Source organism: Cydia amplana, chromosome 22, assembly GCF_948474715.1.
Source record: "Cydia amplana chromosome 22, ilCydAmpl1.1, whole genome shotgun sequence".
Classification (NCBI taxonomy): domain Eukaryota; kingdom Metazoa; phylum Arthropoda; class Insecta; order Lepidoptera; family Tortricidae; genus Cydia; species Cydia amplana.
Window position 1 is genome coordinate 2,369,867 of NC_086090.1, and position 24,486 is coordinate 2,394,352.

The 24,486-nt window shown below is 40.2% G+C and overlaps 1 protein-coding gene across 1 annotated transcript in view; it reads left to right on the top strand.

Moving 5' to 3' along the window:
* LOC134658399 (vinculin) overlaps nt 1-23,826 on the top strand; it is a 48,230-nt gene extending 24,404 nt beyond the window's left edge. Inside the window, exons 9-24 of the mRNA XM_063514082.1 lie at nt 2,473-2,594; nt 4,057-4,123; nt 4,709-4,921; nt 6,546-6,682; nt 9,075-9,205; nt 9,584-9,732; nt 9,988-10,053; nt 10,590-10,701; nt 11,270-11,363; nt 12,809-12,998; nt 13,354-13,587; nt 14,461-14,590; nt 17,888-18,000; nt 18,991-19,081; nt 22,227-22,291; nt 23,719-23,826. Coding sequence (XP_063370152.1) covers nt 2,473-2,594; nt 4,057-4,123; nt 4,709-4,921; nt 6,546-6,682; nt 9,075-9,205; nt 9,584-9,732; nt 9,988-10,053; nt 10,590-10,701; nt 11,270-11,363; nt 12,809-12,998; nt 13,354-13,587; nt 14,461-14,590; nt 17,888-18,000; nt 18,991-19,081; nt 22,227-22,291; nt 23,719-23,826 — 2,022 coding nt within the window. The remainder of the gene's footprint in view (nt 1-2,472; nt 2,595-4,056; nt 4,124-4,708; nt 4,922-6,545; nt 6,683-9,074; nt 9,206-9,583; nt 9,733-9,987; nt 10,054-10,589; nt 10,702-11,269; nt 11,364-12,808; nt 12,999-13,353; nt 13,588-14,460; nt 14,591-17,887; nt 18,001-18,990; nt 19,082-22,226; nt 22,292-23,718) is intronic.
* Nucleotides 23,827-24,486: the final 660 nt, after the last annotated feature.

Consider the following 24,486-nt stretch of genomic DNA (forward strand, 5'->3'; position numbering starts at 1 on the left):
GAGATCAAAGTTATTTACATCTCGTGCGCTTTTGAGTCCCTTACTACGCTCAAGATTCTAAATTAGATTCACTCGCTACGCTCGTGAATCTAGTATAGAATCTTTCGCTTGCACGGGACTCAAAATAAGCACTCGAAGAAATATCAAACTTTGATCTCTTGTTGTACAAATAACTATTTCACACCTCTTATTCAGAAAAGAGCTTTTTTTTCCTGCTAGGAGGGATCAAAGTGGCACTTTTCTGTTCAAGCACACTGCACACTATTTTTACATTTTTTTTGCACATTATTTTTTTAGCTTAAATAATCTGTTTAAGCATCAGCGGGCTCAGCACGGTTCCGTTTTTATCGACTATCACTATGCCCGTCACTTTCGCACTTACTTGTTAGAACGTGACAGGCACGGTGATAAACGATAAAAATGCGACCGTGCTACTAGGGCAGATTGTGTCAACACTAAGATTTTTTTATTTTCCTCGTAGTTGACGTGAAAAGCAGTAGGTATGTGTCACACGGTATCAAAATTATTTCGTCTTGGGCGTTAACACTTGAATCCCTCATTATGCTCAGGATTCTACTTTAGAATACCTCACTACGTTCAGGATTCTATTGTAGAATCCATCGCTTCATTCAGGATTCAATGTACGCCCTTGACGGAAATATATCATTTTGATCCCTTGTAACACAAACTACTATTGTCATTGTACCTAAAGTCTATTTTTTTATTCCGTAGACTGAAATGACAGTTAATTGTATGAACATGAAATGTCATTTCATACTATTAACTGTCATTTCAGTCTACCGAATAAAAAAATAGACTTTACACCAAAAAAGTTTACTCTGGAATATGAACACTACAAATTAAAAGTCATAACCAAAAGAGTACTTGGTATTGGCAGGCGTGGCTCACTCCGCGATTTCGTCGCGTCGCAAACAAGTACATGCGGCCCACACCAATTTTGGTGTCTAGCCATAGTAGTTGCCGCGCACCGCTATGGAACGGACCCTTGCTCGTGCTTGCGCCATCTAGCGGTCATATCTGTCGTAATAGACGCGTTTTGTTAGAGAGTGAATCTTCTGTACCTAGTGCTATATTTATTCTGTGGTATTGGTACCATCACGCTCCGCGTTTAGGGTCCTAGCTAAATGGTTGTTGAATACTTACGCTATAGAATTTCCAATTTAGCAAGAAACCTAAATGACATAACAATTCCATGTGGTGTTGGTGACTGTACATAAAATCGAACTAACTGTCGAGAAGCTGATTTTGAGAATGTATTTATTATGTACTCAAAAATATCACTTTTTGACAAATCTTTCTCGCGCACGACATATCGTCACAAATCAGATGCAAATCTTGGGTGCAAATCCGAGTTTGTGGCTCTTAGGGCCGACTTTGCAGTTAAATAAATAAATAAATATTAGAGGACATTTTACACAAATTGACTAAGCCCCACGGTAAGCTCTAGGCTTGTGTTGTGGGTACTCAGACAACGATATATATAATATACAAATACTTAAATACATAGAAAACAACCATGACTCAGGAACAAATATCTGTGCTCATCGCACAAGTAAATGCCCTTACTGGGATTCGAACCCAGGACCGCGGCTTCACAGGTAGGGTCACTACCCACTAGGCCAGACCGGTCGTCAACAGTTGGCAAGCAGTTCCTATACAAATTGCAGTCGGGTTGCAGTCTGTCTGTATCGGCCCTTAGTAGTTACAGAATCTAGTGTTTTCTACCATGTAACTTCGTCAAAGGTGAAAAACTACATTTTTTTTTAATAGGTAGGGTAATTCGCCAGCAACTGGCCACCGGCCAATAACTGGCCACCCTAAACTAAAAATGAATTCTATTCACCTGTAAACACAATTCATTTTAGTATAAGGTTTCAATAACAAGCCATCCGTCTCTGGAATGATTTGCCTCTCAGCTTACGACAAGCCGAGACTAAGTTGACGTTCAAGCGCAAGCTGCGCAAGCTGCGCAAGTATCTTTTTGAAAAGTCTAAAGATTAAGTATCTTCATAGTAAATTTAGTAGCAGGTTTATATATATATATATACATATATATATATATTGTATACATATACGTATATATTATTGTTGTATATATATTTATTATATCTTCACATTACATTTATATTTGTGCCTATTAATTTTAAGCATCAAGTTTTAATGTTCTTTACATACCCCGCACCAACTATGTTTCTCTGTTTGGCCTAAAGGTTGACTGGTAGAGAATGCCGTGTAGCATTAAGTCCGCCTTTTGTCACTGTATATTTTTACTGTGCAATAAAGTTAAAAAAAAAAATAACAGACCAGCCTTCAATAACTAGCCACCTTATACTAAAATGAATTCTGTTTATAGGTGAATAGCATTCATTTTTAGTTGAGGGCGGCCAGTTACTAACAGGTGGCCACTTACTGGCCGAATTACGCTATTTATTGGTTTTTATGTTTATGCAGGATCCTGATGCTTTACGCAACAGCAGCGGCGAAAGGGCGCTCCGCTCGGTGCTAACTTCTGCGCAACGCGCCGCCGAACATCTGGGACCTACGCATGCCGACACTATTCGTAGACACGTAAGGTAAGCAAATTATTCAGTATACTCACCACAGACAAGACATCCTCCAGACTGAGCATAGCAGCGTTACCCCCTCTGCCACAAATATACGGTAGTTTTACTCCATTTTCGAGTCAAAGTGTTTTTGTGTGACGTCCGTGTCTTTGAACGGACCAATCACGGCACGGGACTCGCTCACCTCGTCCCCCGCACCCCAGTATTTTGGCACCATCGGTTTCATGAAATAATAGGCTAAATGACAAATTTTTTTTATGGTATCAATCGATCGGGTTTGTTTTTAGGATCAAATGTCTATATGGGACCCATTGCATTAAAGTAACACAAAAGTCAGAAATTGTAGTCAAAGTCCGACAGTCGCACTTCACTCGCGAAACGCCCTATACAAAACGGCCAGAGGCCGTGACGTCATCACCCACGTTGTAGTATGGACAAAACAAGAAAATTGCGTTTTTGTCGGTGAAATATTGCGTTTATGTATATAGTTGCTATACAATATTTTTTTGGTGAAATGTAAGGAATCGAATGGTACCCTTACTTTTATCGTTTTTGGAAGTAAAAAAAAACTTAAATTTTGAAACTTTCAGGTCCTGTATTTTTGTAATTTTTCAATATTTTATTTTAATATCCACATTATTGTGATAAATTGCTCGTTTGCTATCTATTTTACTAGATTTTGTTATAAAATTCAACATGTGTCAACATCCCTATTGCTCTAAACTCCGTCTAGAGGATTCCTAGTCTATGATACTCACCAAATTCTTTTTCAAAATTAGTGACATCACGTGACACGTGCGTTACCTCAACTGGTGCTGATACAGTTGTAGTACATAATTGTTTACCATCGTATTTTCACGGAAACATTCGTATTTGTTATGCCACTTCAGTCAACCTCAGTACTTTTTAGGGTTCCGTACCTCAAAGGGAAAAAACGGAACCCTTATAGGTTCACTCCTTTACCCCCCCCCCCCTTTATCTCTCAAACTACTGGGTCTAAAATTTTGAAAAAAATACACAAAATAGAGATGACAGGAATACCTATTAGAAATGTACACTTGTACAGTCAAGCGTGAGTCGGACTTAATGGACGGAACCCTTGGAACGCGAGTCCGACTCGCACTTGGCTGGTTTTGTACTGAGACTGACTGAAATAGCAAGACACGTTCATACGTTTCCGTGAAAAAACGATGGAAAATAATTATGCACCACATCTGTACCTATGATGCCTATACTAATATGACGACTATAGACGGAAGTGGTAATTTGGTTTACATTTTTAGGGTTCCGTACCTCAAAAGGAAAAAAACGGAACCCTCAGCCTATTTTCTCGGAAACTACTGGACTAATTATTATTTTTAACAAACTGTCTCTATGGAAACAAATGGATCAAAAAAGAAGGCCAAGCAAAGACTTCATAGTTGAAATACTTGAAATTAATGTATGAACTACATATATTTATGTGTTTCAGGTCTGGTGGCATTAACGCTGATCAACTCTGCGATGAGAGGCAATACGGCCATGGTAGAGAGGCCAAGGTAATATATCAAAATTACTTAAAATTGAAATAGGTATAAAATTAATTTTGGCTCTTTTTATGTACCTAAATATTGACGATAGGGATAGTCAAATAAACAATGAAATCATTTAAAGTTAAGGTCTAAAAAGCTTATTTATTACGTATGAATTTGTTTGTAAACCTGCCATATAGTCTTGTCTGTTTTCCGACAGTAACTAGTTAGGTATGTGACTATGCGAGATGCATAGTTACTAAGTCACATTATTGACTAAGTCCCACAGTAAGGCCAAGAATTGCTTGTGTTGTGGGTACTCTGACAACGATATATAATACATAGAAAACACCCAAGACTCAGGAATAAATGTGTGTTAATCACACAAATAAATGCCCTTACCAGGATTCGAACCCAGAACCGTGGCTTAGCAGGCAGGGTCACTATAGTGACGACTGGTCTGGCCTAATGGGTACTAAGCCGTCCAGTCGTCATTATAATAGTCATGTGATGATTATTGCGAATTTAATTTTAACCCTGTCCACGAATATTGAATTATTCTTTCCATTATAATTATAAAACGTTATATTACAGTGATATGATTCTTTACAGGCACTAAACCTAGCCTCCGACCTTCGAAACACGATCAACGAGGTGGACTCCATAGTGAACGAAGGCGTGCGGGCCGCGGAGCAAGCCGGGGGCAAGACCATGCGAGCAAGAATGGAGACCGCTCACAAGTGGCTTCTGCACCCCAATGCGGACCCCCACACGAGGGTCGAGGGCCAGAAGGCGATTAACAGCATCGTTTCTCAGGGACAGAGGGTAAGTCAACAGGAAATTCAGGGAGCAAGCCGGAGGCAAGACCATGCGAGCAACGATGGAGACCGCTCACAAATGGCTTCTGCACCCCAATGCGGACCCCCACACGAGGGTCGAGGGCCAGAAGGCGATTAACAGCATCGTTTCTCAGGGACAGAGGGTAAGTCAACAGGAAATTCAGGGAGCAAGCCGGAGGCAAGACCATGCGAGCAAGGATGGAGACCGCTCACAAGTGGCTTCTGCACCCCAATGCAGACCCCCACACGAGGGTCGAGGGCCAGAAGGCGATTAACAGCATCGTTTCTCAGGGACAGAGGGTAAGTCAACAGGAAATTCAGGGAGCAAGCCGGAGGCAAGACCATGCGAGCAACGATGGAGACCGCTCACAAATGGCTTCTGCACCCCAATGCGGACCCCCACACGAGGGTCGAGGGCCAGAAGGCGATTAACAGCATCGTTTCTCAGGGACAGAGGGTAAGTTAACAGGAAATTCAGGGAGCAAGCCGGAGGCAAGACCATGCGAGCAAGGATGGAGACCGCTCACAAATGGCTTCTGCACCCCAATGCAGACCCCCACACGAGGGTCGAGGGCCAGAAGGCGATTAACAGCATCGTTTCTCAGGGACAGAGGGTAAGTCAACAGGAAATTCAGGGAGCAAGCCGGAGGCAAGACCATGCGAGCAACGATGGAGACCGCTCACAAATGGCTTCTGCACCCCAATGCGGACCCCCACACGAGGGTCGAGGGCCAGAAGGCGATTAACAGCATCGTTTCTCAGGGACAGAGGGTAAGTCAACAGGAAATTCAGGGAGCAAGCCGGAGGCAAGACCATGCGAGCAACGATGGAGACCGCTCACAAATGGCTTCTGCACCCCAATGCGGACCCCCACACGAGGGTCGAGGGCCAGAAGGCGATTAACAGCATCGTTTCTCAGGGACAGAGGGTGAGTCAAAAGGAAAATAAGAAATAACCTTGTAAAGTCGTCGCTTCGCTCGGAATTCCACATTAATCACAAAAAAATCCACGACAAAAGGTGAGATCAAAGAAAAAAAATGTTTTTGAGTCCCTCGCTACGCTCGGTATCGGTATTCCGCAGTAGATCTCGTGGCTGCTTTTTATAAGCACCGTCTTCAAGGCCAGTGGGCTCCAAATGATGACATTGCTACACTTTGTCATTGCAAACACCATGCAGAGTGAGCTTGGTATTTAGCACTCCTCGCTATGCTCAGTATTTAACAACGAGTACTCCTCTTATTCAGACGCGGTCCCGCAAAGTACAGGGGCAAACAGCAACACTCAGCTCAAAACTATTTAATTAAAAAAACCATACGTACAAATATATGCCTTAAATCATTTTGGAATAAAACTGATACTCTTCAAACTGCTGGCCTAGTAGCACGGTCGCATTTTTATCATTTGTCACCATGCCTGTCACGTTCTAACAAGTATGTAAGTGCAAAAGTGACGGGCATAGTGATAGTGGATAAAAATGGAACCGTGCTGAGCCCGCTGGATCGATTTTTATCAAACACAACTAAGAACCACCGCAAGGAAACCCGCTTTCACTTAAAAGACCTTTCTTTTTGCCTCGGGGGTTAAAAACTAAAAAAATCTTTTTTTAATAGATCGCGGACGGACTGCAAGGTCGAGAAAAGGCTGAAATCCTCCAACTGTGTTCGGACGTGCAACGTTTATCGGACAAGTTGGCCGACTTGTGCGCCAGCGGACGAGGGGACTCCGAGGAAGCGCGAGCGATCACCAGGTAACATTATTACAATGTGCTGTCTAAAGGTCAGACCATCTGTGGCCATCACATATAATAGGGATGATGACACATGTTGAATTTTATAACAAAATCTAGTAAAATAGATAGCAAATGAGCAATTTACCACAATATTGTAGATATTAAAAAAATATATGGAAATAATACAAAAAAAACAGCATCTGAAACTGAAGGTTTGATTTATTTTATTTTATTTAACTTTCAAAAACGAAATAGGTTAGGATACCATTCGATTACTCACGTTTTATCCAAAAAAAGATTGTATAGCAACTATATACATAAACGCAATATTTCATACTTCAAGTTTTGTTCATACTTCAAGATGCGATCCTTGTGACCTTGACGTCACGTTCACATAGCGATTTGTTAGGGGCGTTTCGCGAGTGAAGTACGACTATCGGACTTTGACTATCATTTCTGACTTTTGTATTGCTTTAATCACTTTAATGCAATGGGCCCCATATAGACATTTGATCCTAAAAACAAACCTTATTGATTGATACCATAAATAAAAATTTGTCATCTAGCCTATTACGTGGGAGGGGTGCTGACCTGCAGCGAGTGTGGCTGCACATTTGCTGCAAAGAGTGGCTACGTCAGTCACCTGAGAGCGCACCAGCGACGCTCTCAGCAGTAGAAAGTAGTCGCTGTGGCCGAAAACGGCTAGATGATAACTAACTTTTGCTCGCTGTATAGTCACGCTCTGTGATTGTTACGGTTTAGGGTAGCTAAGTTGGACATTCCATAGCGTAAGTATGGAACAACCAATTTCGCGAGGACCATAAATTGCTAGATATATTTTCCAGTTAACCTTTGCCTAGATGAGAGGAAAAAGTGAAAATAGTTTGGTAATAATATCTTGAAAGTTATAGTGCGACATAATTTTCTACAATATCTTGTCAGACTATAAATTGTGTGAAAATCATTGATATAGAATAAAGAACTGGATACCCAATCAGCCGCAAAAAATGGCCCCACAAAAGTAACGTTGAAACAGATCACGCGTTACTTTTTCGTTTAGTCTTGTTTGAAACGCTCAAATGTGAAGTTGTCAACAATTACGAAATGTGCCGTTAAAATATGTAAAAATAACAAAGATAAAACAAGGAAAAAGGATGGAATGTATTTCTTTCGGTTAGTTCTTTGGATAGCATTACATAATTTATGTAATCTGGTGGTAATTTTATGGTTTTGAATAAATTAATTTGTTAGTACCAAAGAAGGGATGTCAAGGAACAAAAATCTAATGAGTCGATGTGAGGTCAATATATATTTTTATTTTTATATGGAATTCGTAAGGAATAATATTATGTTTAAATTCAAGATTTCCAAGAAAACCTATGCGACGTGCAAAGTGGACTGCTATTTAATTATAGCAAGAGATAGGGTTGATGCAGTTTTAAACAAAGCAAAACGGCACTTGTGTGATCGGCCCATTTCCCTGTTTCCGACAACCAATAAGGGCTTATATCGACTAACTGTAAATGCTAAACCTGTCTGAACACAGTGACAACCACAGGATTTTTTTGGGTTATTTCCACCAACTCGCTTTGGTGGTAACTAGTGGGAATTATTTTTCCCAGTAGTTACCAGTGGTAAAAGGTGGGAAAAAAAAAATCCTAGTAGTTACCACTGATATCAACTTGGTGGTAACTAGTGGGAACAACCCGATTTTTTTATAAAGTATGGACTTTATAAAAAAAAATCCAATCAGTACCTAAATGTCCCCGTGCACCCGTGCGATGAGTAAATGTAGATCTAAAATACACAGTTATTTTATTTAATAAGTTGAATTTATTTCAAGGAAATTAGTATTTAAAGACGTATACTTACTTATTAAAAATTTAATTTGTTTGAATTTGAAGCACGAATTAATTTTATTTAAACTCCCGATTAAATTAAATTTGTTTTATTTATTACTTCAATTGGTTTTTCTGTACAGTAATACCTATTCAAGTGTACCAAAGTGACTCCATTCGTTCATTATTCTCGTTTGACGTTGCTTGACGTAAATACGTTACGTTTAGTGCCATCGGACTAAATTTTTTAACAGTGTTGGTACTTATGTATGCAAATTTGACACATAATGCTTACGACATTAAGCTCTTTTCTGTACGAAACATTTATCTTGACTCAAAATTTACGTAAGCGTTTTTATCATCAATGCAAATGGTGCGAAACGTCATTGGGATCCACATTTTTTTTTGCTTTGTGTGTCTATTTCTTTTATATTAAGTCAGTGGTGAAAATGGACTTTGTTTAGTAGGGCTGCATCATGTTTAGTTTCATGCTATAATTGAAATTGTACCCGCGATGTTTCTTAAAGTGAACGGTATTTGAGAATATCTCGATAATCGGAATAATGTTTTAGGGAGTTGACAGACAAGCTGCACGCACTGCAGCGTGGCATGGATCGCGCCTGCGTCAACCGCGTGGTTGAAGACTTTATAGATGTCGCTGCGCCACTGCGTCACTTTACTGAAGCCGTCAACGCACCTGAAGGTAGGCTTTACGTGGGAGAATGATAGTATAATTTCGTAACTGATAAGAAACGCAATAATTACAGACATATTGCAAGACACTGGGAAAACTTTGATACAACAGTATTGGACCTAATTTACTCCCTTGTGGCACTCCGCAACGAATACATTTTGTAAAACTAGCTTTATATTCTATTGATGTACATTGTGATATTTTAGAAAGGTAAAAGTGTACACAGTTTAACGCATTTCTTCTTAATACACGCTCTTCTAATTTGTACTACTATATCGGGTATTTTACAATGTCAAAGGCTTTGCTTAGATCTAAAAGGCCTTCAATACAAACTCGTCAACTAATACAGAAAATAGTCATGGTCTAAAACTTGTATTAATTTATTAGGTACCCCCGGCCGTGAAGCAAACTTCCACGATAAAGCAGCGGCCCTACAAGCGTTCAGCCAACGAGCAGCCGCCACTGCCCACATGGTTGCGGCTAACTCACACCACAATAAGAGGCTTGCTGATCAGCTCACCCATCATGCTAGAGAGGTAATCAACAAAACATTGTTGAAGTAAAGGTAAAATATAAAATTTGATGGTGAGTCTAACGACCTTTCATTTGAATATTGTAGATCCGTCGTCTTTTGATACTATTTGGTGGCCCATGAGGGGTCATATGGTTACCAGAAATTTATTGAAGCTATGAAAACGGTTTAGTTTGTATGGTAATGAACGGTTTTGATTGTTCTTAAGTCGAGCCGTGAGAGAGGTTAACATGTATTTATCTTGTTTTTTCTCTTTCAGGTTGAAAAACTGTCTCCCCAACTGGTGGCAGCCGGGAAGATCAGGCTTAACTACCCCGATAGTAAGGTGAGCTAAGGAACCTTCATCTCAACCTAACTTTTTTTTTCTTTTTTAGAGGGGAAATGTTTAACCCAACCCTGCATTAAATAGTGTATACATATAATACATATTTAAAACTTTCGCGTTTTGAACAATAATAATAATTTCGCGATAGACCCGTCTATAAATGGGAGTGTATACATACTTTCTATAATGTTAATATCTAGAGAGGGAAATAGGGACTACGTTCGTATGGAGAAGCGGTTGTCCCCTTTCCTCTTAAGCTAGTTAACGCAAGTTAATTAATCGTGTGCTATATCGGGCGTGGCTCACTCCGCGATTTCGTCGCGTCGCTACAAGTACCTACAAGTTCATGCGGCCCACACCAATTTTGGTGTCTAGCCGTAGTAGTTGCCGCACACCGCTACGGAACGGACGCCTGCTGGCGCTTGCGCCCCCTAGCGGCCATATTTGTCGTAATAGATCCGTTTTGTTAGAGAGTAAATCTTCTGTACCTAGTACTATCATTAATTCAGTGGCTATATTGAATTTTGGTTTTGTAGGTAGCAGAGGAGCACTTCAACAATCTGAAAAATCAGTACGCTGATGCGGTACTGCGCGTGCGCGACTTGTGCGACCAAGCCGTAGACCCGCTTGACTTTGTACGCACTGCCGGTAAGACATTTTAATTTACATACTTATTATTCGCGTTATCTCGGCATTTTTGCCACGGCTCATGGGAGCCTGGGGTCTGCTTGGCAACTAATCCCATGACTTGACGTAGGCACTAGTTTTTACGAAAGCGACTGCCATCTGACCTTCCAACTTAGAGGGTAAACTAGACCTCATTGGGATTAGTCCGGTTTCCTCACGATGTTTTCCTTCACCGAAAAGCGACTGGTAAATATCTAATGATTAGAGCGGGGGTTTGAACCCGCGACTTCAATTATTAGTTTACATACTGTTATCCAAATTATGCCGGGGCCCGGACGTTTTTATTTTATTGTTCTTCAATCATCATGGTAATTTCAACCTTAGACACAGCAGTTTTGAAAAGCAGACTTATGGCTCATTTAGACGGCGCGCGAACTCGTATACGATTTTAGTTACATTGCGGACCATTGAGGTGACATCAATTCAGCCGACCGATCAAATGACGCAATGTAATGAAACTCGCATGCGAGGTCTCGCACCGTCTAAATGAGTTTTTACCGAGTTTTTATATGAGATTCGTGTTTTGTAGGCGAGCTGATGCAGAAACACACGTATCTGTGCGAGGATGCCATTCGCAACAACGATTCGCAGAAGATGGTCGACAACACTTCCGCTATCGCCAGGTATGGTACACGCATTCATATAATCACTACATAGTATGAAACAAATTCGATTCCCGCTGTCTGTCTGTCCTTATGTATGCTTAGATCTTTAAAATTACGCAACGGATTTTGATGCGGTTTTTTTTAAATAGACAGAGTGATTCAAGAGGAAGGTTTTATGTATAATTTTGTGGTGTAACCACTATACTTCTATTAAATGCATGTATATAATAATAAATAATATCATAATATTTATAACACTAAACATAAATAATAAAGATACACATACAGTAAATATAAATAAATAAATACAATATATATAAATGTAAATACATAAATAAATATATAAAAACATTCACTTTCACTATAGTAATTCACATGCAATATATATAAATAAACATATTAAAATCAACATCAATACAAACAAATTATCCTATCTTTTGTGTCGAAACTCCGGACGCGGTGGACAGGCTGCCGTGACGTCACACCAGTAAACCGGCTCGACGAGGCGCGCTCCCGCGCCGGCCGCGCTGCCCGCCACGCCAGTCAGACTCACAACTTGACGGCGAATGCATGCCGCTCCGCGCTGCGCCCGCGCCCGCTTATCGCTTACGACTTACGCATTTGTTTACATTATCTTTCCTTCGCTTGTGCCTAAAACTATGTACCGCTTTGCCACAATACAGCTGTGAAAGTGATTCGGTTGTTTTCTTTGGAGTCAGATCCCGTTACCACAACCACAATTTGTTAACCCACGAAGCCGGGGCGGGTCGCTAGTATATTATAAGTAAATTTAAAATAAGTTACGCATTTTTTGGATTTTCGGTGCAATTCTTTTCGAAAATATCCACTTTATTGAAGCAAAGATTGAAGACCTCGCGAACCTCAGTAAGGGCCATCGAGTATCTGAAGAGTGCAAACATAAATCTCTAGATTAATATTGACTTTAAATTCAGTAATGCCATATACGATAAATTAATATAGAATAAAGGAAATGCGCTGCAACATCTACATTTTTACATTAATTTTTTGTCAGAAAATATTCGATCGGTATTCGCTTTATTGTTGCGAATCAGTCAGCCGTCTTATCTTATCATCATCTTCCTCGCGTTGTCCCGGCATTTTGCCACGGCTCATGGGAGCCTGGGGTCCGCTTGGCAACTAATCCCAGTAATTGGCGTGGGCACTAGTTTTACGAAAGCGACTGCCATCTGACCTTCCAACCCAGAGGGTAAACTAGGCCCGTATTGGGATTAGTCCGGTTTCCTCACGATGTTTTCCTTCACCGAAAAGCGACTGGTAAATATCAAATGATGTTTCGTACATAAGTTCCGAAAACCTCATTGGTACGAGCCGGGGTTCGAACCCGCGACCTCCGGATTGCAAGTCGCACGCTCTTACCGCTAGGCCACCAGCGCTTCAGCCGTCTTATCTTATATGGGTTAAAAATTTTTTTTTTTTTTTAGGTTAGCAAACCGCGTGCTCCTCGTTGGTGGTGCCGAGCGCGAAAACACGGAAGACGCCGAATTCGCTCGCGCTCTAAACAGCGCGCACCAGCGCTTACAAGCGGCCATCGCGCCGGCCGTGCACCGCGCTAAGGCTGTGGCCTTGGGAGATTCTTCACAAGCGCCTGCTTGGCGGTCGGCTAACTCTGAGGTAAGATATGGAAAAGCGATTTTTTACACGGTTAGCTTAGCTACACTTTGCGGCGGGCGACCATGTAGGTTACATTAAACAACTTTTACTATGGACTATTTCTGAAAACACGAAAACAGACGAAGCGAAGGCGTGGCTCACTCCGCGATTTTGTTGTGTCGCTACAAGTACATGCGGCCCACACGAATTTTGGTGTCTAGCCATAGTATTTGCCGCGCACCGCTACGGAACGGACGCCTGCTGGACGCATATCTGACGTAATAAACGCGTTTTGTTAGTCGAGTGAATCTTCTGTGCCTAGTACTATTATTTATTCTGTGGCGTAAGCAAATTATGTTAATTTTTTTTTTCGCAGATAATCAACGCCGCTTCCGCCGTGGAATCCGCTCTATCCCGCCACTACGCGCCGCCCCCGCCCCCGGCACTGCCCGAAGCTCTGTCGGCGCTGCACGTGTCCAAGCAGCAGGCCCCGCCGCGCCCACCCCCGCCCTCGAGCGGCGCCCCGCCCCCGCGTCCACCACCACCCGATACTGATGATGAAGGCGAGGACATATTCAGCAGGCAGCCGCATCCCAGCCAACCTATTCTGGTAAGTTTAGGTTCAATAAAGTTCAGCGCTGCACTGCGCTGCGCCTATACTGGTAAGTTAATTAACTGACTTTAGACCTTAAGGATCGTAAAAGTCGCCGTGTGCCGTTACAGCGACTTTTTGCAGCGATACAGTCGCGATGTTGTCGCTGGTCTTATACCCACGTACGTATACACTATTCTGCATTACTACTATCGCGATACAACATTGCTACAGTTGCGATACAGTAGTCACGAAGTCACGTCTTAGGGCCACTTGCACCATCCCACTAACCCGAGGTTAAGCAGTTAAACCGTTAACTCAGTGTCAAATTGTACTGGTAACCATGGTAACTCCAGGGTAAACTCTGCTAACTCAGGATTAGTGGAATGGTGCAAGTGGCACTTAGGGAGCTATTTACATAAAGAATTATACCGGGCGGGCTGCAAACATCTGTCTCATTTTACCAATACATGTAAGTAAACAGTCATTTTTTTTTATAAAATAAATATTATAGGACATTCTTACACAAATTGAGTAAGTCCCACAGTAAGCTCATCAAGAAGGCTTGTATTGTGGGTACTCAGACAACGATATATGTAATATACAAATACATAAATACATAGAAAACACCCATGACTCGGGAACAAATATCTGTGCTCATCACACAAATAAATGCCCTTACCGGGATTCGAACCCAGGACCATCGGCTTAGCAGGCAGGGTCACTACCCACTAGGCCAGACCGGTCGTCGCCCGCCGTCGCATTTTGGTGGCCCATGAGGGGAACTTTAATGGTAACCACAAAATAATGTTACCTCAAGTGTTAAGCTTAATATCAAACATTGTACAAAATTACATTCTTTCGAATATAACAATAACATGTATTTGTCAGGTGGCAGCGCACAACCTGCACAAGGCAGTGCGCGAGTGGTCCTCCAAAGACAACGAGATCATCGCCGCCGCCAAACGCATGGCTATCCTCATGGCGCGCCTGTCTGAACTTGTACGCTCCGATTCTAAGGGTAAGTCAAGCTCACTTCTTCATTGCCAAACCTACTAGTCGAGTGTGCTCAGGGCATAAAAAGGTCAACTACGGTAGGTTACATGAACAAGAGATTTCCTTTGGCAGGTTTAGTCCTTAGGACCCAAGGATGGATTTAAGAAGGGGAGCTACCCAGATTTTTGATGCAGGTGGGGGGGGGGGGGGGGGGGGGGGTTTAAGCGTCTAACTACTATATTCGTTAGCCTAATATACAGGATGGCTAAAAAATACTGCATTCCCGTTGCCAGGGAGGTTTTGGGATTATATTGAGTACCTTTTACTATGAGACTTAGAACTTAAATTGCGTATTGAAATTGAATATTTTTTTGACACCGTGTACACACATTGAGGAAAAACCTGTGTCTTTTGTTCCGTGAAATGTACAGCCCAATAAATTTTAACCTACCCTATTATAGTCATAATATCCCATGTGGGACCCAAGACTTGGGTCATACATAGCTTCAGGGTCTAATTGTTTGTTCTTTTATCCGCGGATGGAACCACTTGCTTTTACATAATATCTATATTATATCTGTTTACGCTACAGAATATTTTTGGCGCTAATCGGCCACTAATATTGCAGCTAAGGATAAACCTAAAATGTTTCGGCTACGCATATATAATTGTTAACAATTGGCTTTTATCATAAAAATATAGGTATGCAAATTAAACAAAGCTTATATTTGGTCATGCTGCATCAAAAAATATGTTACATTATTTCAAAGCTTATATGTCTGCTTATTGATAGGTACTTTTACAAACTAATATTTATCGCACGTCAAAATAGCGAGTCTATTCACGAAATTTTGGAGCGCGTATGTTAAAATTAAGTCGAATGTTGTGTGTGTGTGGGAGTTTAGCCAAAAAGAAGGGGTCAAAAAGGTAACCGAAAACACCTCGCGTGATTTGTGCACAACCCCTTAAATGTATATTTATGGACTCAAATCAAATGTGTACACTTAAGACCGATAAAAACGGGCCACTTCATATGTGAATTTCCACACAAGTGACCCGCTGTAACTGCTCTTGACTGTACTTTTAGATAATATTCTGTATACTAATAACTAATAATATGGGTATGTATAGAATCCCTGCGTGCCAAACAGGACTCTTCAAATACAACCTACCGCGCGCTTCTATATAGTATGTACTTACAATTTGTGTTCGTATGGACACCGCCGTCATACCATACCAGTAGTTGTGTGAGTGTGGGCTATTGTACATACACTTCATAATCGAGTATCAACTGATTTGAAGGGTCACGACAATGCTCTTGCAAAATTTGCAAAACAGAGACAATGACACGTGTCAGCATTGTCTCGAAGCCATTTAGACTCTAAATGGGTTCGGCTCTAAATTTTAGAGCATTTTCGAACCTTCTATTGACCCTTATATTTCTTTTAGTCACAAACATGTCAAAAACACATCAAAGAAATGGTGTCGCACGATTGGCACGGCGAAATTAAAATGCGCGAAAGTATATCTTCTCCACGCAATAAGGTTGAAAATATAACCAAAATTATGTATGTAAATACCATTTAACAAGCAACCATATTTATCGGCAGTCGATAGCAAATGTATTTATACTTTCTACAGACGAATTATTTAAAATCTTGGGACGATTTTATTAATATCGCGCGTGGTAATAATTTTGAACATTTCGTCTGCTTAGCTGCTGATTGGATATCTGTACCAGGCTTAGATGATATAACCAAACGGAGACGCCTTGTCTGTAATTTTCGGTACAAAACAGTCTGCCGATTTTTACGGGGGAGGGGCACGTCAAATGTATACGTAACGTAAAAATAGCCTTGTCAGCTAAACGTCACTCCGTTTAATGTGTATGACCATTGGTCGGCTATTTTCGACAGAGGGGAACGCCTGTTAATGGCAACTCCGTTTGGTTATATCCTCTAAGGTACAAGGCGTTTTGGGCAGCGTTGTCATACGCAAACTACACTAATATTAGCATTTACACATGTGTCTATGCTTGAATATCATATATAATATCACATCATATCATGTCTGTATATATCGCTATCATATAATCGTTGTCTGCCCACCGCTCTCCGGATAGTGGTCGCTATGAACCTGAGTGGTAAGTTGCTTGTTGCAATGTGTACTCTGTGTGTATGTTGTTAGAGTCTATTTTAGCAGCAAGTAAATAGTAATTAGTAATTATTAGCAATTATATTTAGGTACATCTTTTTTGTTAGGTTATTTACTGATTTAACACTTTCTAATGATCAATGACTTCGAACTATAAAGACCCCGTACGGGCCTATGGTGGTCGCGCTTATATCGTCTACGTATAGAAGTGCGAGAGTGACGCATGCATCTATCGTCTATTGTGCATGCGATATTGTGCATGAGATAGGATCTATCCAGAATGGATAAGCTAAGGTTCAGGTTCATTCTATTCAATCTTTTTTTGAATTACGAGTATCAGGACTTTTTCTGAAATGCATTTTGTTCATTTGTATAGGGTATTTACGTTTTAAATCGTTAAGTTATTAATGTTTTTGTCACTAGTTGTATAAATTTAAAAATAAACTTGTCATCATTTTTTTGCACTAGTAGTGCATGTTTTTTGCACTCCGTTTTTAGGGTTCCGTAGCCAAATGGCAAAAAACGGAACCCTTATAGATTCGTTATGTCTGTCTGTCTGTCTGTCCGTCTGTCCGTGTATGTCACAGTCACTTTTCTCCGAAACTATAAGAACTATACTGTTGAAACTTGGTAAGTAGATGTATTCTGTGAACCGCATTAAGATTTTCACACAAAAATAGAAAAAAAAACAATAAATTTTTGGGGTTCCCTATACTTAGAACTGAAACTCAAAATTTTTTTTTTCATCAAACCTATACGTGTGGGGTATCGTGGGGGGTCTTCAAAAATGATATTGAGGTTTTTAATATCATTTTTTTCTAAACTGAATAGTTTGCGCGAGAGACACTTCCAAAGTGGTAAAATGTGTGTCCCCCCCCCCCCTGTAACTTCTAAAATAACAGAATGATAAAACTAAAAAAAATATATGATGTACATTACCGTGTAAACTTCCACCGAAAATTGGTTTGAACGAGATCTAGTAAGTAGTTTTTTTTAATACGTCATAAATCGCCTAAATACGGAACCCTTCATGGGCGACTTGCACTTGGCCGCTTTTTTTGTATAATCATTTGCAAAATAGCCTATTATTACACTAGCAACACAACATTATCGGCCATTAAACACTCAACCTTATCATCAACCCACTAAAGTCCAATGTCCGTTGCAGGTAGCAAGCGCGAGCTGATCGCAACGGCGAAGGCGATCGCCGAAGCTTCCGAAGAGGTCACGAGGCTTGCGAAGAAACTAGCCCTGGAGTGCACTGACAAGAGAATTAGGACCGTAAGTATAGGACAGTAGGGTTGTTATTTGTTTGTATGGAGTCTTTTAGACGTGGTATTGAAACTGGCTCCTAAGAGCGCCGACAAGGGAATTAGGACTGTAAGTACATGATATAGAATTGATTTTTCTATAAAGATTCAGACCTATTACTTGTCAGAAGTGAAGTCTCGTTATGGAGGAGCCGACAAGAAAATTAGGACCGTAAGTTCATACGAGTATAGAGTTGTTATTTATTTGATTATAGAAACTTACGTCAAGATATTAGTTACTTTATTCGTCTTAGAGAAGATTTTTAATAGTCAATATATTTAGAGAATCTTCGAGGTGTGTCTTTTTACATACGATTGTTCGTTTATATTGAAACTTAAAAGAAACGCCTCAAAAGTCATGGCGCTCTCTGTTAAAGATAAGATAAGATAAAAAATAGTTTATTCAAGTAGGCATATTACAATGTGCTTATGAACGTCAAATAAAGCTACACCGGCTCCAATTCTACACCTCTGCCTCGAGAAGATAAATCCCCCCTCAATTGGAGGAGGGTATCCCAATATGGGACCGGCAACAAACTCGGCTAAAAACTTACAGGGCTTTTTCTAAAATAAATATCGAAAACCCGATTCTTTCAAATCTGGACATTCTTGGGCTCATTCTACTCAGAATCGACAGCACTCTCCATCCTACCATTAAAAAAAGATGTCCCAAAATGTCCATTCCATTACGTCACGTTTTTAGTATGAGAAAATTTTTCACTTGTATGTAACGGGACGTAGTGGAATGTACAATTTTCATACAAAATTTTGGGAGTTTTTTTTTATCATCAGGTTTGAATATGCTAGTGATTCTGAGTTGAAAGAACCCAAAAACACCAGGATCTGGGAGAATTGGGCTTTCAATATTTATTTTAGAAAACGCCCTACAAGTCTCGAGGTCTAAGCAAGGCTAGGCGCCTATTACTCGAATTAGGGCTCTATACGTTCTGTTATATTTCAGAACCTGCTGCAAGTGTGCGAGCGCATACCCACCATCGGCACTCAGCTCAAGATCCTGTCAACTGTCAAAGCCACCATGTTGGGGGCTCAAGGTAACGAAACAGCTAATTATTTTCAACTGCTTCACTATTTTTCTTGTTCTATCTTCTTTCTAATTCAATAAGTAATTAGAAAATAAAAGGGCCCAATTTTATAAAACCACGAATTACAATGTTATAAGTCTAAACACTGTACACCTTTACATGTGTAGAATTAACATGGGTGTTAAGATATATTGTACATACTTTTATAAAATGATGCAAGCCGGGCTAGCACATGATTGGCGCGACAGTATTTCGCGTTAGAAAAAGACGGGTAGTCTATCTCGCCGCGAGATACTGTCGCGCCAATCATGTGCTAGGCCTACACGTGCGAGAAATTTTAACACTTTCTAATATATATAATTCAAATCTATCAATTTCAAGTTTTTGACACTCAAACCTTTGTTAAAAATATGTCCATTCAGCGAAGCATATCATGATAATATATACAGGGTGCTTCCTGTAACAGGAGCAATAAATTAAACTAAAGGCTGTACTCCTCAAACTGACCAACATTTGTTCAGCAACTTTTAAAAATTATGAATCCTTTAGACTTCCTCATTTTCATATAAAATAAATATTGCCTTCAATGTACGCCGACATCAGTGTGTTTGACGTTGCTTGTCACGCTTTAAACATAACAAAATTTGCAATACATTGCGTCTCAGAATAAACTTTAAAGTGTAATAAAAATCAAAACATGAGTTATTTTTAAAAGTTGCTGAACAAATGTTGGTCAGTTTGAGGAGTACATCCTACAGTTTAATTTATTGCTCCTGTTACAGGACGCACCCTGTATACTATATTAAGCCAAACGAAGTGTTAAATTCCTTTTACAGCACATATGGTGCTACTTTCCCGCACTAGTGCGTAAATAAGCACTTTTCGTTGCTGTGTCAAATATTTAAAGGGACATATGTACTGTAAAACGTTGTACGATACACGTGCGAATAGGGAATTCACAACTCGTGTCGATTTAAAACACTCCCTTCGGTCGTGTTTTAATATATCGCCACTCGTTTCGAATTTCTCTTTTCCGCACTTGTATCGTAAATAACTATTATCGTCTATTTCGAGTACGTTTACGGAGTTAGTAGAGAGGGTATCGCGGCGCACAATTTGGGAACCCCTTCTGGGGCCCGTTTCTCAAAAGCTTGTAACTTGTAATACAAGCGGAAGTCCATTTCTAACAAAGGCTGTCAAAAAGTGACGTCCGCTTGTATTACAAGTTACAAGCTTTTGAGAAACGGGCCCCTGGTTTAACTAGTTATATAATTCCATACTTTAATCTTACCACGCTTAAACCTATAATTTCCTACTTTACTAATGGGCCACTACTATAACCCGAGAGTAGGCCAAAGGTATGGTGCAATCTTTTCGAACGATGGCGCCATAACATTTGGCCTACACTCGGGTAGATGGCTTTAATTTCAATATTTAACAAATTACTTATCAGTGAAAGAATAAGGGTCAAAGTCCAATGGCGCTCTGACAGTTTTAATCTTTAGTCAAAAGATGGCAGTAAATGTACTGTTCATAATTTACCATGACAGTAACTCTTTATTAACTCTGTTCTCTCTGCTATAAATTAAACATTTTTGGTCTAATTCAGAACACGTATTATCTATCTAATACCTTTATATGAGCAATTCTTGTTTATTTATTTATTTATATATATATATACAGTGTGTAAATCCAATACGGGCGAATATTTAAACGGTGGTTAGCATAGGACCTAAAAAGTATATTGAGATACATTTTACTTAGAAATGCAATGAAAATTTTAACCATACAAAATAATTCGGCCCGCAATGTAATACACCACACGTTACGGGATGCGAGCTTTTTAAAGTAACTGTCAACGTTTGTTAGCAGTTACAATAAAAAGCTCGTATCTCGTAATGTCATGTCATCTTCTGTTTCTTAATGTTTGCAGTACATTGCTGCTTGGTACATGCGAAAAAAATTCATTACGGAGTCATATTAAGTGTAACTTTAAAAAACTTCATAATTAATGATTAGACGGGTAAATTCTTATATCTGGTTTAATTTATTGCCCGTATTGGACTTACACACTGTATATATATTTCGGGGATCTCGGAAACGGCTCTAACGATTTCGATGAAATTTGGTATATAGGGGTTTTCGGGGGCGAATAATCGATCTAGCTAGGTCTTATCTCTGGGAAAACGCGCATTTCCGAGTTATTATATGTTTTCCGAGCGTCACCCAGATATTTAAATCTTATAACTGCTTCGCTAACTATGCCTCTTGCTTCCTAACAGTCGGCATGGCGGATTTCAAAGGTATTTACCGCTGGGTTCTGTGCTTGCACTATGTTCTCATCAATATGCTCACTATAGTCAAACTCAAAACATTTTGTATAAGCACTCAAGTCATCGTATTTAGCACTCATAAAAAAAATATTGACAAAAAACAAGTTACAAGGTAGGTGTTGAAGTTCCTGACTTCTGAGTTAGGTAAAGACTTCCTTTGAGTTCCTTTTGGTTTTTACTTTTGAATAAAATTCATAATTGGTGCCAAATTTTTGATTTTTTTAACAGTTGAAAACTCGCTACTAAACACTCTAAACCAGCGGTCGGCAACCTTTTAGCAGTCAAGGGCCACATAGTTGTTAACGAAGTTGACGCGGGCCGCACTTTGTTAATATTTATGACTTTATCAGACATTGTCGTTTGTTAATATTACATACAAAATAGCCAGGGAGGCTCGCGGGCCGCAAGTGACAGGTTCACGGGCCGCATGCGGCCCGCGGGCCGCGGGTTGCCGACCGCTGTAAACAGTAGTTGGGTCAATCAACTATTTCTTGATGTTATTCTGTCCCATCAGCGAGGAGACAATAGTAGCATAGATTGTTAGAAGAACTGCTGTACCACGTTCTACTAACATGCTCAGTAGATGTCCCATTATGGAAAGGTCTTATAACTACCATAAAATGCAAGTTTGGTTCATTTAAATACGAAAAACCTACAATTTTAAGAGTGACTCAGGAGACCGTAACCATAGCAACGTGTGACAAGAAAAAGTTGATTAACCCAGTTAAACAAATACGCGAATACATATGGCGAGCCACTAATCTCCTGCGCAAACCCAACGCCGAAGCGTCCAGTTATTAAATAATAATGTTGTTTTACAGGAAGCGAAGAAGACCAGGAGGCGACGGAGATGCTCGTCGGAAATGCACAAAATCTGATGCAGAGCGTAAGTTATATATATGTCGTAGTCAGATTGTATAATCCGCCGTATTACATTACGGCTAGCCGTTTTACGAAACAGGGGCGTTTTGAAATGCGGCGGTTCGACGATTAGCCGGATTGTCATTGCGATACGTTCTTCAATAAGGCGGCCTACGTTTAGCCGCATCGTATCTACTATTTAGATTGTAGAGTGACCAGTTCTTTCGGTCGTCTACGTAACCGGAGTTTGATAATGTTTGCAATTTAATTTATTTTTACCATGGTCCCACCGCACTACATGCGTTTCTTTTCCAAAACATTTCCTTCACAACTTAAATAGACGGAGCCCCGCAAGCGGGGCTCCTATTTCTAGGCGGTTTGCCCTTCGGGCATCTGAAGCTGCCTAACGAACCTAACCTACTTACCTACCTACGCTTTTTTCCCCAAAGTGTAATGTTTTCACGGACGTCCCACTAAATCAATAGGTAGGTAGGTTAGGTTCGTTAGGTAGCTTCAGATGCCCGAAGGGCAAACCGCCCAGAAATAGGAGCCCCGCGAAGCGGGGCTCCGTCTAGTTAAGTTGCGAAGGAAATGTTTTTTGAAAAGAAACAGTCCGACGAAATCCAGATTTGATGGACACCCCAGCGTTTTTCATAGTTTGTTGTTGTTATGTCAGGCAGCGCCACGAGTGTTAAAAATGGGAACTAAAAACTGCCAAAGCGGCGGCTAATGACTCGCTGTATTACATTACGGCTAGCTGTTTTGAAGAACGTATGGCGCCGAATACATTCCGGCGGATTTTCATTCAGCCGCATTCAATCCGGCTAATCGTCGAATGGCCACATTTCAAAACGCCCCTGTTTTGTAAAACGGCTAGCCGTAATGTAATACGGCGGATTATACGATCCGACTGCGACATATATACTTAATCACCGCTTTATTCATTGTATAAGCCGCGCCAAATTAAAGAAAAAAAAACATGCCCCCGAGTTTGATAGTTAGTGGCGCTTTATGGTGCCTTTGGTGCCAAGTTATGTAGTGTAACTTTTGCCAACACAACGACATCTACCGGTTCGGCACCGTTCTGCGCAAACTACATTTTAGCTGTCAAATTCAAAGCACAAATTTCTCTTAGAGTTTACACCAATGAATCTTTGCCAAAGCAGGCGTGGCTCACTCCGGGATTTCGTCGCGCTACAAACAAGTGCCTACAAGTACATGCGGTCCACCAATATTGGTGTCTAGCCATAGTAATTGCCGCGCACCGCTACGGAACGGACGCCTGCCCGTGCTTGCGCCACCTAGCGGCCATATCTGTCGTAATAGACGCGTTTTGTTAGAGAGTGAATCTTCTGTACCTTACAGAGGTACAGAAGATTCACTCTCTCGTTATTATTTATTCTGTGGCTAATGTATAAGGAATCTTACAACGTTTTTCTTTTTTAAATCCAGGTGAAAGAGACAGTAAAGGCGGCTGAAGGCGCGTCCATCAAGATCAGAACCGAGCAGGATGGCTACAGGCTTCGCTGGGTGCGTCGCTCACCGTGGTACCAGATCTAAATAGGTACACAGCTAAATATCCATAATCAATGCAATATCTCAATATAATCAACCAACACACAACATAAAAATGTGTAATTTAATTTTACTTATATTTTACCGGTTCTGTAGAACCACAGTTTAAAACAATATAAGTATTCATATTGAACTCTATCGTCTTAGTTTTAAAGTTGAAAATGTATTTGGAAACATGAGATCGCATTATATTTATAGTAGTTACAGCATATCTCTAATTATATCTCAGGTTGTCATGCTAAAATGAACCTTAATGTAACAGAATTATACCCATTTTTATAAATCCCACATGTCTGCTACATTAAAGTTTATTTTTGCATGTTCAATTATGCAATTACTAATTTTAGTAACACTTTCGTTAAACTTTATTTTATATTTGAATTGTGTTTTGTCACCGTCAAGACGTATCAAGATAAATTATACTTTATATATAATATAACAAGGATAAAAATCGCTTGACGGCTGACATTTTTTTACAACGAATTTTTTTTTTAACAAAGAGTGATGAGGAAAGTAAGTGCCATGTGCTAGTGCTTTATAATGTAACCTAGGTGTAGAAATAGGTCCTAATGAAATGTCTTCGAATACTATTAGTATTATTATGTGTATAACTGAAAATACAGGGCGACTCAAAATAAGTACAAC